Genomic DNA, 17882 nt, shown 5'->3' with positions numbered 1-17882 from the left:
ATGCACTCTATAGGAATACAACTGCTACTGCAAGTGAGAGAAACCTCCATCCCAACATGTTGTGATGGTCTGCACTTGAAGAGTCAGAGAATCTAGGAGATGACAACTGTGGAGCTAATGCAATCTCCTTTACACTATTTGTCTAAAAATCAGTAGTCACTCAAATTAAAGGTCAATGTTGACTGGCCCAAACAGAATCACACCTCTTAAGTTGTCAACAGGGAACATTTACCATGAATTATATACCTGGAAATTTAATATTGTTGACAATGAAATCATAAACAAAAACAATCAAATAGGATTAAGATGTTGAAATAATATAATAGCATTCAAGAAATAAACAATTACATCAAGACAAGCCATTAAAATAACAATTCAATAAAAATAAGGACTAATTTGAAAACTGAATGAAACTATATTCAAACATAAGTATACTGTGGTCTCCTGGCATGGGTGGTTTTTACCTTTCTACAACATTTGTTAGATAGTGAATTTTTGTGTCCATTCTACAATATGTGGATTGTGAGAGAGACACAATATCGATGGAGCCTCTATATGATGTTATGGTTATGATTAACAAGAAATTAAATATGCTTGTTTTTCAACTGATTACATGAGAATAAATCTATATTTGTAGAAAGCTTGGCCACTTTCATCAGTGTTGGAGTCATGTCACAAGTATAGTTGGACTATTGTTTACGTGCGTCTGCCCTGGTGAAGGTACAGTTGTGCGTTCCCTTAAATTTTAAAGGAATTTTCTCTTTTGCTTTCATTAAGGATGATCCAGTGTACCTTATGCTAATAGTTATAAGATATGAGACATTGAAGCTCCTTTCCTTATCATTTAAAGAATTCAAGCAACTTGTATCATGACTTTGACTTAAATAACTCTGGGTCATTTCACTCGGTCAGAAAACTTCCTCAGCAACATAAGCCATTCTACTGCAGCCATGGTCTCATGACCTCTACCACTTTTTTCGAAAAAAGGATACATGCGTCGAGATGAGGAAGCTCGCAACAAGCCCTCTTTGAGCTGGGCAATATTCTGTTTCAGCTTCTGCAGTGACGCCCGTAGCGTCATGTTGATCTGAAAAGAAAAGACATTGACACTGACTGACTTAAAGACAAACCTGACTATTTCAGGAGAAACTTGAAGACAATGGTATTTTCAGTTGAACTTTGTCTGTAAAGGAAACAGCTCACCTTGGCGGGGTTTCCCCCTGTCCTCTGTTGCCTGTTCCGCTCATGAATGTTTTCTGCGATTTCCTGCGCCAGGCGACAAGTGGCATCGTAGTTCTGTAACCTACAAGTGAAAGAGCGGGCCAGAGGGGTCGTGAAAACAGAGCCATCACTGTGTTAGGGCAAGCAAACACAACGATAACACAGGAGGCAAGAAGGTGATCATGTGGCAATTAAGAAAACAAAGGAGTGAATCTCTGGCCAATGGGTTTGTGCAAGGGGAAGATATGTGTGTTTCCTAATATAGTGCAACCTATAAATACCTGAAATGTATTTTATCTTGAACCTAATGCAGTAAATCCCCTCTAGCTCCATTTTGTTAAGCAATACTTCCTTAAGAGCATCGGAGAGATAATGTTGTGTCCCATTCATCATGTGACAGTTGTAGCATTGCTCCATTATTCTCGTTCAACTCCAGTAACGTTACTAAGTTTGAACACGAAGAGAAGAAATAAAAGCTTTTCTTTGTCCCGGTCAGTTACAACACGTACAAAGACAAGTGTGTAATGTCTTGTTCAAGCTGGAAGTCGTTGTATTCGGCTAACGTTAGCGTGAATGTCTATGGGGAAGACCTAGCATCTGCTTGCTAACAGGCTACAGAAAGAGGAGCTTCCAGGGCTATGGACGTCTTTTTAAGTCGCACATATGACAGTCGGGTTAAAGTTTCACAGCCGTCGGACTCATCACGTACCACAGATCCTGAGACATTGTGATAAAGGTGGTTTACGAAGAGAGAATCCAGCTGGTTCGCACCATCCGACAGAATCCACCAGCTGACTGGAGCTTGTTTGGGTGTGACGTCACTACGGCAAGAGGAGAGGGGCGTTTGACTCCAGGCTCCGATTTTTTTTTTTTAAGGTTTGCAAAACAATTTAAAATCGCGCATTAAAGAAGAAATGTTGTTTACTCGATTCAATTTCTTAAATTTGACATGATATTAATATAGATATACAGTTTATGGAACAATCTCAACAAAGAAACCAAAGATTCTAAAACAGAAACATTATATTTAAAAAAAACAATTAAAGCCACTATGCTGAGGAAATACAATGCAATTTGTTAATTAAGTTTTGTTTTGTTAATTTTATTCTACGCCAGGCAAATCATTTTGTGAGCTTCTTTGAATGGTATAAAGCGAATTGTAACTTATGAGTTATTAGACACAACTTCCCTGGTGGAGATAAACAAGATTTTTACAAAAATGTACAAGTCACACACAACTGCACCTCTAACATTTAGCAAGAAAAGTAACAAATGTTTTTAATACCTTAATGAGCCTTTATAAACCTGAAGCAGTATGTTTACTGTGAGCATTTATTCCTTGCACACAGCCCCATTCCACTCGTCCTCTTCTCTTAATGGAAGAAGTGTGAATTAAGTCAACCTTTAAGAAAGAGCCTCCATTTTTGTTTAAAAGCCTCTGAGCAACATGGCAGTTGACACAGAAAATAAAAATAAACTGGTAAATTCACTTGAAGCAATGACAGCATGCTTTCCTCTACTCCTGGAGGCTTGAGAGTTTGTTTGAACTCGACTACATGTGACACCCACATATGAGATAAGTACGTGTGGAGGTTTTATGTTTCACAACCAAACAGGAGTCGTGTTTGGATCAAAACAAATATCTGTTGTGTAGAATAATAAGCTTTAGAAGATTTCTCAGAATAGATTCAGTTGGCATTTCAATGAGACACCAGCAGCAGGTTCACAGAAACAACAACATGATTACACACCTCTTATCGACTACCTTATTTGGATTAATTCATTTTTTGATACATTTTGCTGGGAAAAAAACAAGTTTAATAAAACAGAATCAAGACGTGTTAATACCAATAGCAAACAGGTGAATGTGTTGTGTGTAACATTTAGGGGGGGAACAGTTATTAACATTGTTATTAGTGCAAGGTTATTTAAAGGACATTTCACGTCATGTGTTTTTTAAAGAGGTGCCTGTGTTTTTTGATGTGATCTGGATGTTGTTATTTTTTTGTATGTTGTCTCTGACCCTGACTTCACTGTGCATGACGTCCAGAGATGGAATGCTCTCTTCTCAGAAAAAGACGCTGTTCACTCTCCGTGACTCAAATCACCACAAACAAACCCTGCTCGTCTCACGTGGCCACAGCCCACAGGCTTATATAAAGCCCTGATCCTCGCTCTGTGCAAGAGATACCAGGAGACGAGTTACCTTCAAACCTGCGCTTATTTGAAGAAGAAGCCGGACATGATTGACATCTCGAGAACACCCGAATTCTCCCATTGTGGAAACATGAATTCGGTCTCACTCCACACGTCCTCTGACCAAGACTTGGACAGTATCATAGGAGGAAGAAACAGGCAGAGATCTCATTCCTATTACAGCCCAGAGGAAAACAAGGACTATGGTGTGCAGACGCAGACAGAGCAAACCTGTCCAAGACCTCGCTCCAGGTATGTTTTTGCGTTTACATAAATAAACAAACTTTTAAATCCAGACTAAACAGATATTAGAGCAGGGATCAGCAGGCTTGTTTATTTACATTTGTGTGGATTTGTGTTTTAGTGTTGGAGCAAAATTGCAAGATAGATCATGGCACAAAACAAGAACAGACACAAAAGAGTATAAGTACTATTGAATAAATCATTAACACTGCATCAACTGCTCAACAGGTCTTTTTACAGTTATGAGACACCAGAGATTAGCAGCGACAATGACGTGGGAAACTTCAACAGGTTCAGTCCTCTAAGACAGAGAGCAAGTTCCCTACAACTACATCAACAGGAGAATAAAGACAAGGATGGAGCTGGGGTTCGCGTCACCGCCAAGAAGTCCAAGTCTAAACCAAACAAGTTGTCACCCTCTGGAGAACTTAATGGTACGAAAATAATGTTTTATAATGACGTGATATTGGAAAATTGCACCAACACAAACAAGCAGTGTTTAGAAAAATACAAATTAAAGGTATGTTTGCATGTTTTGCTTGTGTAGGCAGTAAAGGCAATCTCAAGTCAGTGTCGATGATAACTATCTCCGAGTCGGACAACTGGGAGATTAGTTCCAACTCGGGAATGAAGTATGGACAGTTTGTGGACTGGGAGAAGATTGATCCTGAAGCTGCACAAAGGTACCAGCAGATCCTGAGGAGCGAGCACCAGCAGCTGAAAACCATGGGCCGAGAGGGATTCTGGGCCACACCGCACACACTGAGGGCCAAGGCTTACTACCACATCATTCACAGCCTCAACTGCAGGTAAAGTTGAAGCACACTGAACATCATGAATTTAATATGTTACCTTTCCGTCAAATCATCTAATTGTGGACTGATGTGATATGTGCAGCAGGGCTATCACCTCAGACAGAGATGTTTACTATGATCTGGCCAAGAAGCTCTTTGGAGAACAGAAGATCAGCCCCCACCCAGTCCCAGAGTACATGGAGGGAGAAGAAATACCCAGGTATTCTTTTGATATAACATTTGTTCATGTATCCTGGACATGTTGCTATAATACATTTATAACATGATGATAAAAGAAGCTGTTCCTGAAAAAACATGTTTCATCAAGTGTGACAATAATTACAAAGAAATGTAATAAACTCTAGTTTAGTTTAAAAGTTTAGTGACCATAATTGGATTTAAGAATCAAATGATTATGTAAAAGTGCCACAGCTCAGTTGTTGCCCTCTGTCGTAGTTGTCAAATACTTTTACATTAAGTCGCAGCGATTTGAGCTTCAAAAATAACAAATATGATGTCCGGATAATAATAAAACTTATTTTCTTATCTAAACAAGGTCACAAAGTGCTTTGCAAAGAACCCGTTAAAATCAGGCATTAAATGGTTTATATATAAAAATTTGATTTTGGCGAGGAATTCCAGGGTCCTCGGGTCCTAGAGGCAAACCCTGGCCACCCTTAGTTACCAGCCTTGACTTAGGAACGTGTTGGTTAGACGATCTGAGATTACGATTTGTAGCTTAAAGGGAGTTAGCAGCTCTGTAATATAACTGGGGGCTAGACTTTACTGAGCTTTAAAAGTCATTAAAGGAATCCTAAAATCAATCCTGGATTTTAACTGTCAGCCAATGAAGGGAGGCAAGAATTGGAGAAATATGAGCCTCAGCAGCTTTCTATACCAACTGAAGAAAAGACACTGACAATTGACTGGTACATGTTAAAAGTACATTGCAGTATTCCAGGCGTGAGAAGACGAAGGCATGAATAATCTTTTCCAGGTCAGGAAAAGACAGAGCTGATTCGATTTTTGGCTATTTATGGTTACATGGGCTTAAACAATTAATTTGACACATCAAATGTAATATATACTTGCTGTATTTGGTCTTTCCTTTCAGATACTGTCTGAACAAAACTGGGCTGAACTCTGTTAAGAAGATTCTTCTTTGCCTCGGGAAACACTTCCCGGACATGAACTTTTGCCCCATCCTGCCTGCGTTGGTCTCCCTCATCCTCCACTTCAGCCAGGATGAAGCAGAGTGTTTCTACAGCGTCTCCAGACTCATCACTTACAATGACCCCAACAAGCGTTACATCGACCAGAGCTTCCTCATGTACCGCGCCTCCTGTATGACCTTTGGTGACCTTGCAAACAGGTGTTGCCGCGGCATCCGTAAGCTCATCGCTAGCTCTCACCAAAACCTCTTTGAATTTTACTCGGACTGGATCATGTGGATCTTTGCTTACCTTCCCTTCACCTACGCCATCAGAGTGCTGGATGTCTACCTCCTGGAAGGCTACAAGGTCCTATACAGGTTTGCAGCTACGGCTTTTTCATAACAGTACTGACAACAATATGATTCCTCATGACATAACCTCACCTTCACAATCTTTCAATTTAAAGGGTGGCATTGGCCCTGCTCAGTCTCTACAAAGTGTCCGTGTCGTCTCGAGTGGCCGACGTGGAGGACTTCAGAACGGACATGAAAAGGTTCGTGCAGAATGTCGATCGCCACTGCACGGTGGAGAAACTTCTAGAAGAGGCCTTCGGGATCCCGATGGCCACGCGGAGAGAGCTCAACCTCCTGTTCAATGCCAACAAGGACTCTCTCATGCAAAAAGGTGTCAGCATCCACCAGAACAGGTTGGTTCATGCAGAAACTGATGTAGAACAGCCACAGGGAGTACTATCTTGTGATGAAATGTACAGAACCTTTAATGATAAACAGAAATATTTATGAAAAGGCACAAGGCGATGTGTGATTTCAAATGTTGAAACAGATCCAATTTGAATCCCAGTTTCTGATGTCATTACTATTTTTGAATGTTCCCAAAGGCAGACGGTGGAGACAGTGGACTTCTCAAACTTCAGCTCCAGTGTTGTGACAGGGACCGAGATGAGAGTCGTCTGGGCCTGGATACCTGAGCGCTTTGCCCTTTTCAGTCCCATTAGGCTGTTTAGCACGGCTGAACACGGAAGAAGCCTCGCCTCGTAAGTATCTTTTATTCAATGATATAATCCCACTGAGAAACTATCAATGTCACTAAAAGCTGTTGTTACAGACATGATTAACGACCTGAGGGGTCTCTTCCACTGTCAAAATCTTTCTATCTTGTCATCCCATACTTTAACTAAATGAGGGCAGGTCAACATGGATCAATAACCACTGAACACCTTGTCTCAGCACTTTCCAGGCACTAGTTACGCAACAGAGAGAGGGCCTGTGTTTTCACTGTCAACATGTTTAGTTTGAGTGAGAATGCCAGGTGACTTACAGTTCAATGGTGACAAAGGTTTATGTACGCAATTGCCTGAAGTTGAAACCAATACTTCCGACATGAGTGTTTAGCCATCGATTACTTTTGTTACACACTGTGTAGTAAATTAAAGAAATCAAATGCTGCCTTGAAGAAATGATAAACTCTTAAAAAAAAAAGTTTTGTTTGAGTTTGGAAATTTCACATTAAAAGATCTTAAATTTCAACCTTCCACCTTCTCTTAATAATAACAGAGCTTGACTGACATGGATTTTTTGTGGGCCAATGCCAATATTGGGTCAAAATAATGTTGGTACCAATAAATAAATAAATAACTAATTGATTAAATAAATAAATAAGTTGACAATCATTTCTAAGATGTTGTTTTCAAACATGATATTTGACAGTTTGAACAACTTTATTTTAAATATAGTTAACATAAATACATATTTTCATTAGGGCCCGAGCACTGACAGGCACTGACAGACAGTGAAGCCCTATTGAAATTGTAAGGATTATTATTTTTATTTTTTTCAGGCAAATGATTTGGCTTTTTGGGGGCTTTAACATGCTCAAATTCGCACCTCCTGTCAGGAGCGAAATTTTGAAAAAATGTATATATATACTGATTCCAAAATGTCTGTGAAAGCCTCATATCTACAGATTTCTATTGCCAAACTGAAAGATTGCTTATCTTTTCTCTCCCACAGACTCTATTCACATGTGGAGGGACACGAACCAGCAGTGTTGATGATCAAAACTGTCGATGAAGAGGTAACGTGACGTGTTGTTACACTTTAATCTCAGATTAGCATTTAAATGCTGTGATAGATAGATAGATAGATTACTTTATTCATCCCCGAAGGGAAATTAAGTCGTCATAGCAGCAGGTATATTTGAATACAATAAAATACAATACAATAGAATAAAATAAAAAATATTGAGGTAGAAAGAATAAAAAAATACGGAACACAAGATAAATAGGTAGATAAGGTGCAGTGGCAAGATGATGGTAATAGTACTGATGATATGATGGTAATGTTATTGTTAGACAGTATATACAAATAGTACAGTATATATAGTATATAATATAACATAATATATATATATTTATATATGATAGTAATTCTACCAGTATAATAGCAGTATATAGTAATAATTGCAGCAACAGTATATATAATAATAGTAAATATAATAATAATAACATGTACACATGTATAAATATTATATACAAAGAATATACAAAGAGTATGATATAATATGATATGATATATAGTAGAGGTATAAATATAAGTATTCGACTATACAATAGATAATATAATATACTATGAGTGTAAGAATATGTAGACAGTGTGCAAAAGACAATATTATTGTATAAAATGATATATAGTATCAATATGGTTTATATTAACACATAGCGGAGTGTTTTACAGGGTACACAGTGCAAGGAGACAGGTACATTTAGTGCAGTTCTGTGATGGTGGCTCTGACAGAGGTAGAGGATTTGTATAGTCTTATTGCGGTTGGGAGGAACGATTTCCTTTATCGTTCCTTAGAGCAGCGGGGTTGAATGAGTCTGTGGCTGAAGCTGCTCCTTAGCTTGTCCAGTGTTTTGTGGAGGGGGTGAGAGGGATTGTCCATGATGCTAATAATGATGATAATACATTTTATGTTGTGATAAAATATTCGTATTTCTCATTTCACAGGTCTTTGGGGCCTTCCTGTCAACGGACATGACAGAAAGAAGTAAACATGACCATGAGGGACTAACATATTTTGGAACTGGGGAATGTTTTGTTTTCACGGTGAGACATATTCCCGCAAATAAGTGAATTTTTGTATTAACTTCATATTTATTCATACAGTGTGTTCACTGTAATTCACTGGAATGCCTTCCAAACTGGAACCGAGTGTCAAATAGAAATGTGATTGCTCTTTCAGCTTCGTCCCAGCATGGAGCACTACCAGCAGGCTATGATCAACATCATGACCAGAAGAGCTTCCCCACAGCAGGTTCGCATCAGCAACAGCCCCCCCTCCCAGGTGTCCATAATCGGCAAGTCGCAAACCACCTACGCCACAGCCACCACAAATCTGACCTGTCCTGCCGGGACCCCCCAGGACCCCAGCTACCTGACCATTCCCTTCACTGCCCCGTCAGAGGAGCCCATGACTGCTAAAGAGCCAAAGAGGCCCAAGGGACAACAAGCCTACATGTTCATAGCAGGAAACGACAGAGAGCTCATCATTGGTATGTCAGTTGCTGATATTATCAGACTAAAAGAACACATAGGCCTCTAAGCTGTGAGTACTGATGTATTTATTTCTTCTTATAGGTGGCGATGGGGGTCATGCTCTCTGCCTGCAGGAAGACCTTGAGGGAGGACACACAGAGCATTGTGACACATTCAAGAGCATCCCACTCTGCAAGGGATATTTCAAGATCCAGTCCCTGGAAGTGTGGGGCATCCAGAACTCTTTTTCCTTTTCCCAGTCTTTGCCCTCTCAGTAAAAAAAAAGATAAGAGAGAGAGAGGGAGAGTAGTAACTGCGTAACCTTTGCCTCTCAACGCAGAACCAGTTTTTGTTGATGCTTTTTCATTTAACTTGACTTTTTTTATGTAATTGTCTTATTTATTTTGAGAAATGCAAATTTCTGCACATATTGAGAGGCAATGGAGGGAGACTTGACTTGACTTGATGTCTGCAGGTCAAGTTCATTTGTATAGCATATATAACTGAGCTTTAAAAGCTTGCATACACATGGTTCACGTAATTATAAAGTGTAAGATGTTAAAAGAAACTGAACCAAAACAAAACCTCTCAGCATCTTATCAGAGATGGAAGGATGAAACATGATATTAAGTTAACATGTTGAAGTAATTACTTTGAACATTAAATTAAATGAACTGTTTGATGGACTCAAATTGAAACTTTTTAACGAGTTTAGAAATATTGAGTGTAAACGTATGTATTTTTCGAATATACTGTATGAAAACTGCGTTCTAATGCTGTTGGAAGTGAGCGCTTGTTTTGGGGGGTTGGGGATCAGATCAAACATGTAAATAAACCAGCACAGATAACAAAAATGAATGAAACAATGTCAACAATAAAAATACCAGGGCTGCGAATCAGTGTATGGTTTGGAAGTATCTACTATATCCGTGGTCACCACTGGTCAGTTTAACTTGGTCAATAATCGTTTAACTAAAATGAATTGTGCACTTTCTTAGCACAATTTAATAACAGAGCACAAAGCAGTGACGTGGTGCATGAAGAGGAATATTCTAAATGTAAATGTAAAATGTAAAAAAAAAACTTTATAAGAATTTACACAAGGTCTTTGAGGGCATCATGTATAAACTGCAAATAAGATTCATATACACGTATAGAGTTTATATACAAAGAGATTTTATAAGAGTACATATATAAAGGTATATACAGTGTTGTTATCATGCAGGATAACTCAAGCCCACACAAACTGCATTCCATATAAAAACCCACAACTACTCACATTATATAGTATATATATATGACCCGCCCCTACCTTGTCGCTGATTGGGTTAGATTCATACATCAAAGTGATGATTGGTTAAAAATCCGGGGAGAACCTCAGCTTCCACCAATCACAGGCAGAGACTCGTCGGGTGTCCGCCCACCAGGATGGGAAGGAGAATATTGCAGTTTACGATGTAGCGACCCGCAGCCATTAGCTTGTTCTCACATGAAACAGGCCCCGTGTAAAGCTCTGCGGGAGAGAGACGTGAAAGGCGCTGCTTGTAAGGATCATTAGAGAGGTGGGAGTCCAACTCGCAGGCCCTGTTCGTTCTCTTAACGGGTCACTGAGCCAACGAGACAAGGTTAGCTTCGGCTAAGTTAGCTAGTGTTGCTCAGGTCTGTTTGTGTGCATGCGTGTGTCCCGAGTACACACTCACCGACCCTCCGTTTAAAAGCCTCTGCGGCGGTACCACAGCTAACGTTAACCCTGAGAGGGATTCATGCTAAAGATCTGTTAGCACACAAGCTGCACTGCTAATGTTCAGATGGGACATCATGTTTACACGATCAGCTCTGACTAGCTTGGAGTCGAAGGCGCTCCCTATAACAGCATCTCATACATCCTTAATGCCAATGCATTTTATTGTTTAGCATTACATCAGGGATAGAGGACAAGTCTGATGTACAGGTAAAAGTCCAACGCTTAAGTAGGCATGTGAAAGTAGAGAGATTTAATGATTTAATGTTTGAAAACACAACTCCCATGGTCAACCATCATGTTTGTACAGTAACACAGACTTGGACAAACCAAGTAAAAGAGTGAAAGGGGGATCTCAGTTGGTTGCCATCTGCAAAATCACCTCTCGCTCCCACTAAATCCTACACACTGATACTTCAAATCATTTCAGATGTATCTTTATAAGTGTATATAAATGCACCAACTGTTAAAAGTCTCTCTAAAAATTTATCTTGGAGACAAAAATACAGGCAGATGAAGCCGTAGCACTGTTGCTCATATTTTGCGTTTATGTTTAAACAAAGTCCATCAATATCACAGCTCCTCAATATTTACATCTATCAGCCCAAAGAAATCTAGCATCGCTCGGGCTACAGTAGATATATCTGAGAAGAACATTGAGACAGTGCTGGACAATACTAATGAGTTTTTTTGTTGTTGTTGTCCATCAATAGGCTGCAGTAATGGACCCCAACACAGCTTCTGACATTAAAACAGAATCTTCAGAGGAAAGTAAGTGTTGATGCCTCTTCATATCTAACAATAAATCTGACCGTTCACCCAGTTCACTGAGTAAAGTATTAAGAGGTTTTTCTTTTCTGTGTGATTGTTCATCAGGTTCTGGAGAAATCTCTGTGAACGAAATCTCAGAATCAGACTCCAGTGACACAGAGGACTCGAAGCCGCCAGCCAGCAGCACTAAAGACAAGTGTTACCCTTGCGCCACCTGTGGGAAGGTATTTGACAGACCATCAAAGCTAGAAAGGCACAAACCTGTGCACACAAGGAAGCCTAAGACTCTTCATCAGTGTCAGCACTGTGACAAGAGTTTCACTCAAGAAGAGAAGCTGATCCGACACCAGAATTGCCACAATAGGACTAATAAGCATCCCTGCCCCGACTGTGGAAAGATCTTCAACAGGCCTTCAAAGCTAGAGAGGCACAAGCGCACACACTCGAAGAAACCAAAAGAGCCTCATCAGTGTTCATACTGCAAGAAGACGTTCAGTAAACTGAACAAACTTATCCGTCACAAGCGGATGCACACGGGGGAGAGGCCTTTCACCTGCTCCATCTGTGGTAAAGGATTCTCTGAGTCAGGTCACTGCAAAGCACATGAAAAGACACACGAGGAGCAACCGGAGAAGCCCCACTGCTGCCCGGACTGCGGGATGCGCTTCTTCAAGGCCTCAGAGGTCCGTCGGCACTCCCGCTCCCACTCCGGGGAGAAACCCTTCAGATGCAGTTTGTGTGAAAGTTGCTTCTCCCGCTCAGAAGGGCTTAAAAGACACATGAGGAAGCACACAGGGGAACGACCCTACAAGTGTGTTATCTGCGGGAAGGGATTTTACTCTCGTCAGGATTTGAACATTCATAAATTGACCCACTCGGGGGAGAAACCGCATCTTTGCCCTGTGTGTGGGAAAGGCTTCTCACAGCTGGGCAACATGAAAGAGCACGAACAAAACGTTCACATTAAATCAGAGAAGTATATTTGCAATGAATGTGGGGCGACCTTCACACGGTACAAGTCTCTGACAAAACATCAGCGGACGCACACGGGAGAAAGACCCTATCTATGCCTCACCTGTGGTCGCAAATTCTCATGGAGCCATTCTCTAAGCAGACACCAGAGGACACACACGCATGGGCAGACGTCTATGGAGATGTCCAAAGACACTTTAAGTTTGGAAGGAGCCTCTGAGATTCCCAGTAGTTGAAAAGGAATATTACTGGAGAGAACATTGTGTTAGCAATTTGCCAATTCGTGGTGAATTGAGAACAAATTTTAAATGTTTGTAATGATTCACTTTACTGCTCACAGAAATCCATAGCATGGTGTTTCCGATTCGCTTCTCCATGTATTTTTTATGATACAATGCTGAAGGTCCATTTCTGGCATTTGATTTTTATTGATCTGTGTTGGCAATAGAAATTAAGACTTGAAATCACAGCGCCCCCTGGTGGCACCAGGAAATGTCTTGTTTTTGGCTTGTCTTAAACTTGGATGTATTCCTCCTCATCCACTGACCTCAACCGTATCAAACTGTGTCAAATGGGTCTCAAGACATTGATAATGAAGGCATAAGATAACTGTGACTTTTCGTCAAACGCCATATTAATTGCGTGGCATAAAAATTCATCAACTCGCCGTGAAACACGAAATTGCTGTAACTTCAGTGTTCATGGTTCTATCTCACTTAAACTACATGTGTGAAACAACATCCCCCCCCCTGAAGATTTTCATATGGTTTTAAGGAATGGGCGTGGCAAAACAACTGACTAGCGCCCCCTAACGGGCAGCCCCGGCACTACGATTGGCCGACATGTACAAAAATCGATTTGGGCATTTGTCTTTTCATAACAAACAAATAAGTCTCATGGATAGATATGCTAGACTAAACAGGAACCCCGCCATTTTGGATTTAGTGGCCATTTTTGCCATATTCCACATTTTTACTATGATGTACTTGTCCCAGGGCTTTCATCAGATTAACCTCAAATTAAGATCAGTGTCATCACAACAAGATGGAGATAAAAACTGATTTAGCGATTTATTTTTCGTGTGAACATGTGAAAGTTTGATTAAAGTTTGATTAAACGCCATCAAAACACGAGGTTCTGTATCTCGGACATGCATTGTCCATTCGAGTCCAAACTAGACATGTAAGACAAGAGTGTCATAGCGCCACCTACTGATTCGCCAGGAAACAGGTACTTTGTTAATCCACTCTGCCTTATCCAACCGGCTCCAAACTACTGACCTATGATCACAATCCTGATCTGAACAGCTCCATATAAATATTAGTTCAGGGTCATAGCGCCACCTACTGATCAGTGTTAAAATTAAGTTGTGTTAACATTGTCCAATTGACACAAAATTGCTCACGCTACATCAGAGCGCCTACATGAACAGATCTATGTGTCTGTGTGTAATAATAGTGATGGCGCCACCTACTGGCAAAAGGAAGTAAGCTTTGTTTTACAACTATCATTAAATTTACATAAAATGTTCACAGTGTGATGTGCTATTCGATAGCCTGGTCCTTAATGAGCAATTAGCAGGCAAGGATCGATATCGCGTGACGGACGGAAGTGAAGCGTTTATCCTTGCCGCAGAGCCCAAAATGGATGCAACGCAGAGACATGTGCTTGGTCATCGATCGCTCTCTCCACCGACGGCGACAGGCTTCAACGTGCGAGTGCTCGGGCCCGCCAGTGCTACAACGTAGCCCTAGTTATTATTGTTACGGAACTGAATTGGCTTTTGAGGGCTTTAACATGCTGAACTTCTTACCAAACTTTGTAGAAAATTAGAAAGTGGTGAACATGTATGTATTCTGGAGTAATTTGAAAAATGGGTGTGGCAAAATGGCTCAACAGCGCCCCCTGGAACCAGCCCTTAGGTTTACCCTTGACTGATCATCATACAACTGACCTCAACCATGTCAAACTGTATCAAATGGGTCTCAAGACATTGATAATGTAGGCATAAGATTACTGTGACTTTTCATCAAATGCCATATTAATGGAGTGGCATTAAAGTTCATCAACTCGCTGTGAAACAAAAAATAACTTAGTGTTCATGGTTCTATTTCACTCAAACTGCATGTGTGTATTAACATCCCCCCCTTGAAGATATTCAGATGGTTTTAAGGCTGTGTGACCGTGTGACCGTGGCGTGGCGTCAAAGTTTGATTACACGTCATCAAAACACGAGCTTCTGTATCCAAGACATGGTCTGGTCCAATCAAGTCCAAACTAGACATCTGATGACATCTACAAAGAGATCATGTCTTAAAACCACAGCGCCACCTACTGGCTACAGGAAGTGAAGCGTTTATCTTTGCCGCAGAGCGCAAACGCATGCAACGCGGAGACGTGCGCTTGGTCATCGATCGCTCTCTCTTCACCGACCGCAACAGGCTTGAAATTGCCTGAGCTCGGCCCCGTTAGTGCTACAACGTAGCCCTAGTTTGCTTAGGCAGCCAAAACTGCGATAAATGGTGTTCGATTGGCCATGCATTCACTCTCTGCGTGTCAATATATTTGGCCAATCAGATGAAGCCCTGCTACTCTAGATGATAAATTAAAGAAATTCATATCATTGACGGGTTTTTGTGTCAATGAATTATTGTCAAAAGGGTTAAGGGTTGAGAAAACTGATTATTTGAAAAACAAAGATATGACGGAGCCTCAAATCTCGCTCTGCCTCCTCAACTGTGGACATTTCAAGGGATCTCGTTTGTCCTGGGTCAGATTCATCATTATGATAAACTTGTGCATGTCTATCTATAGTTTTGAGGCCAAATTTTGGTCCAATACCATAATTATGAGGACATTTTGGCTGTTCCTCACAAATTCAAAGGACTGTTTGAAGGTTAAGAATTGGTTTTAAGGTTAGGGTTAGGTTTAAGTTAAGACCCGAACCGACTCATTTACCTGCTCTGTCCTGTCCGCAAAAACTAAAACCTGAGAGCCCGGCCTATGTGGACTCATGGTGCAGATGCCAATGTTGATAGTAGGGAGTAAAAAATCCAATATACCAATATATTGGCAAATATATATATATATAAACATTAAAATAATTCAGAGATAGCTAAACATAATTAAGACTTTGTATGTAATATTTTTGCATATTTAAGACTTTAACAAAAAAGCCAAAGAGTGATGAAATATGACTAATGAAAGGAAAGATGTAAAAATAAAGAGATCAAGGAATAAATGGAATGTTCCGGAAGAAGAGAATTGTTTGGGGTTGCGTTTAGCCACCTGTTAGGCTGCTGCTACAAAGAGGAAAGCCTTCAACCCGCAGACGCCCATTAGACTCCAACCCGCGGCCATTTATGCATGTCCTCCCCCACTCTCTCTGTTTCCCTTTCACAACTAAGCCTAAGTCCTATTAAAGAGAAAATAAAGGTTATAAAAAGACCCAAAAATACATGTAAATTAAAAGGACTCATTAAGATTCTGCAGAACTCTTTTTGTATTTCTCAACAAATAAGCTACCTCATAGACCTGCTGGCCAAGGAGAATGCCAACCTTAGAACAGAGTACCACTGGAGGATCAAACTGAGCAAAGAGTTGGAGGAGCACAAACGAGAGCTGTTTCGACAGAAAGAGCTGAAGGAAATGTTCATTAACAGAGAAAAGAAAACAGGGCAAGAGCTGGAGCAGTTACAAAGGTACAGCAATGCAAACGAGGAGAAGCTCATCACCGAGCTCCAGGAGGAGAAGAGGATGAAGAACTCTCTCCAAGAAGAGCTGGAGAATCTCAAAGCTTCTTATCACGAGGTCTGCCAGAGTCATGCAACCACCCAGGAGAAGTTCGACACCGAGCTCCAGGAGGAGAAGAGCTCTCTCCAAGAAGAGCTGGAGAATCTCGAAGCTTCTTGTAACGAGGTCTGCCAAAGTCATACAACCAACCAGCAGAAGTTGCAAACCGAGCTCAAGGAGGAGAAGATTAAGAAGAACCTTCTCCAAGAACAGCTGGAGAGGCTCAAAGCTTCTTATCTCAAGGTCTGTCAAAGACATGCAAACAACCATGAGAAGTTGAAAACTGAGCTCCAGGAGGAAAAGAAGAAGAACAACGATCTCCAAGAAGAGCTGAAAAATCTCAAAGCTTCTCATCACGAGGTCTGCCAAAGTCAAACAACCACCCAGGAGAAGTTCGACACCGAGCTCCAGGAGGAGAAGAGCTCTCTCCAAGAAGAGCTGGAGAATCTCAAAGCTTCTCATCACGAGGTCTGCCAAAGTCATGCAACCGCCCAGGAGAAGTTTGACACCGAGCTCCAGGAGGAGAAGAAGATGAAGAGCATTCTCCAAGAAGAGCTGGAGAAACTCAAATCTTCTTATCACGAGGTCTGCCAAAGTCATGCAACCACCCAGGAGAAGTTTGACACCGAGCTCCAGGAGGAAAAGAAGAAGAAGAATATTCTCCAAGAGGAGCTGAAAAATCTCAAAGCTTCTCATAACGAGGTCTGCCAAAGTCATACAACCACCCAGGAAAAGTTCGACACCGAGCTCCAGGAGGAGAAGAGCTCTCTCCAAGAAGAGCTGGAGAATCTCGAAGCTTCTTGTAACGAGGTCATATGACCAACCAGGAGGAGTTCAACAGCGATCTTCAGGAGGAGAAGATGAAAAAGAACATTCTCCAAGAAGAGCTGGAGAGGCTCAAAGCTTCTTATCACGAGGTCTGCCAAAGTCATATGACCCACCAGGAGAAGTTGAAAACCGAGCTCCAGGAGGAGAAGAAGAAGAATAACGATTTACAAGAGGAGCTGGAGAAGTTCAGGGTTACTTAAGATGAGGTCTTCCAATGATATAAACCGTATGTTTCCAGAACTGAGCTCACTCAGGAAGAGGTTCTCTCCAATGTTCTCCCTGATCCCAGACCCAAGGAGACGGGGCTGCCTGAGAAGACAGAGAAACCAAAGAATGCTTCATTGTGGTAGAGAGTCTGCAACATTGTGGGGTTGTGAAGGAGGCGGAAGAAGTCAGCGGCGCAAACATCCCCCAGCAACTGAGCTGACTTTACCTTCTTCACCTGCTGTGTGGACTGTCAAGGTTAATGGAGGGATTTACAATTTGATTTCAAAACATCATAAAAAATAATAATGTCCTCCCAATGATAGTATCGCACCAAATAAAACGATGAAAAACTAAATGTCTTGCACATGTTAATGTACTTAAGATAAGGTAAGATAAGATGTACTTTAAT

At 40.9% G+C, this 17882-nt stretch overlaps 3 protein-coding genes across 8 annotated transcripts in view; 2 read left to right on the top strand and 1 right to left on the bottom strand.

The window, feature by feature from the left end:
• The window catches only part of stx8 (syntaxin 8), a 39332-nt gene extending 37290 nt beyond the window's left edge, over window positions 1–2042 (bottom strand). For both annotated transcript variants that reach the window (XM_053418430.1, XM_053418431.1), the window contains exons 1-3: window positions 1931–2042; window positions 1204–1303; window positions 993–1087 (exon numbers count right to left, since the gene is read on the bottom strand). In XM_053418430.1, coding sequence (XP_053274405.1) covers window positions 993–1087; window positions 1204–1303; window positions 1931–1947 — 212 coding nt within the window. In that variant the 5' untranslated portion in view covers window positions 1948–2042. The remainder of the gene's footprint in view (window positions 1–992; window positions 1088–1203; window positions 1304–1930) is intronic.
• A 1348-nt stretch (window positions 2043–3390) lies between these two features.
• Window positions 3391–10058, top strand: LOC128436635 (TBC1 domain family member 24). 2 transcript variants are annotated; one of them, XM_053418428.1, is made up of 11 exons: window positions 3391–3669; window positions 3889–4094; window positions 4208–4469; window positions 4561–4674; window positions 5569–5985; window positions 6075–6314; window positions 6507–6662; window positions 7639–7702; window positions 8635–8733; window positions 8870–9179; window positions 9265–10058. In XM_053418428.1, exons 1-11 carry the CDS (start codon window positions 3464–3466, stop codon window positions 9438–9440), a joined length of 2250 nt encoding a protein of 749 aa, XP_053274403.1. In that variant the 5' UTR covers window positions 3391–3463; the 3' UTR covers window positions 9441–10058. The 2 variants fall into 2 exon arrangements, with proteins under 2 accessions (XP_053274403.1, XP_053274402.1); XM_053418427.1 differs by having other exon boundaries at window positions 4558–4674.
• A 502-nt stretch (window positions 10059–10560) lies between these two features.
• Window positions 10561–14176, top strand: LOC128436633 (zinc finger protein 239). 4 transcript variants are annotated; one of them, XM_053418425.1, is made up of 3 exons: window positions 10561–10787; window positions 11624–11674; window positions 11780–14176. In XM_053418425.1, the coding sequence occupies exons 2-3, from the start codon at window positions 11626–11628 to the stop codon at window positions 12880–12882; spliced, it is 1152 nt and encodes a 383-aa protein (XP_053274400.1). In that variant the 5' UTR covers window positions 10561–10787; window positions 11624–11625; the 3' UTR covers window positions 12883–14176. The 4 variants fall into 4 exon arrangements, with proteins under 4 accessions (XP_053274400.1, XP_053274398.1, XP_053274399.1 ...); XM_053418423.1 differs by having other exon boundaries at window positions 11617–11674; XM_053418424.1 differs by having other exon boundaries at window positions 10569–10724; window positions 11617–11674.
• Window positions 14177–17882: the final 3706 nt, after the last annotated feature.

Source organism: Pleuronectes platessa, chromosome 3 (genome assembly GCF_947347685.1).
Source record: "Pleuronectes platessa chromosome 3, fPlePla1.1, whole genome shotgun sequence".
NCBI lineage: Eukaryota > Metazoa > Chordata > Actinopteri > Pleuronectiformes > Pleuronectidae > Pleuronectes > Pleuronectes platessa.
The sequence above is the reverse complement of the archived record's forward strand: the minus strand, read 5'-3'. Positions and strand labels throughout refer to the sequence as shown.

What these genes read in the sequence shown, in the direction of transcription:
- LOC128436635 (XM_053418427.1), top strand. Translation starts at nt 3,464, where the DNA reads ATGATTGACATCTCGAGAACACCCGAATTCTCCCATTGTGGAAACATG. An exon ending in ACCCTCTGGAGAACTTAATG is followed by an intron (nt 4,095 to 4,207) that starts GTACGAAAATAA and finishes TTGCTTGTGTAG; the next exon opens with GCAGTAAAGGCAATCTCAAG. An exon ending in GTCAGCATCCACCAGAACAG is followed by an intron (nt 6,315 to 6,506) that starts GTTGGTTCATGC and finishes ATGTTCCCAAAG; the next exon opens with GCAGACGGTGGAGACAGTGG.
- LOC128436633 (XM_053418425.1), top strand. Translation starts at nt 11,626, where the DNA reads ATGGACCCCAACACAGCTTCTGACATTAAAACAGAATCTTCAGAGGAA. An exon ending in AACAGAATCTTCAGAGGAAA is followed by an intron (nt 11,675 to 11,779) that starts GTAAGTGTTGAT and finishes ATTGTTCATCAG; the next exon opens with GTTCTGGAGAAATCTCTGTG.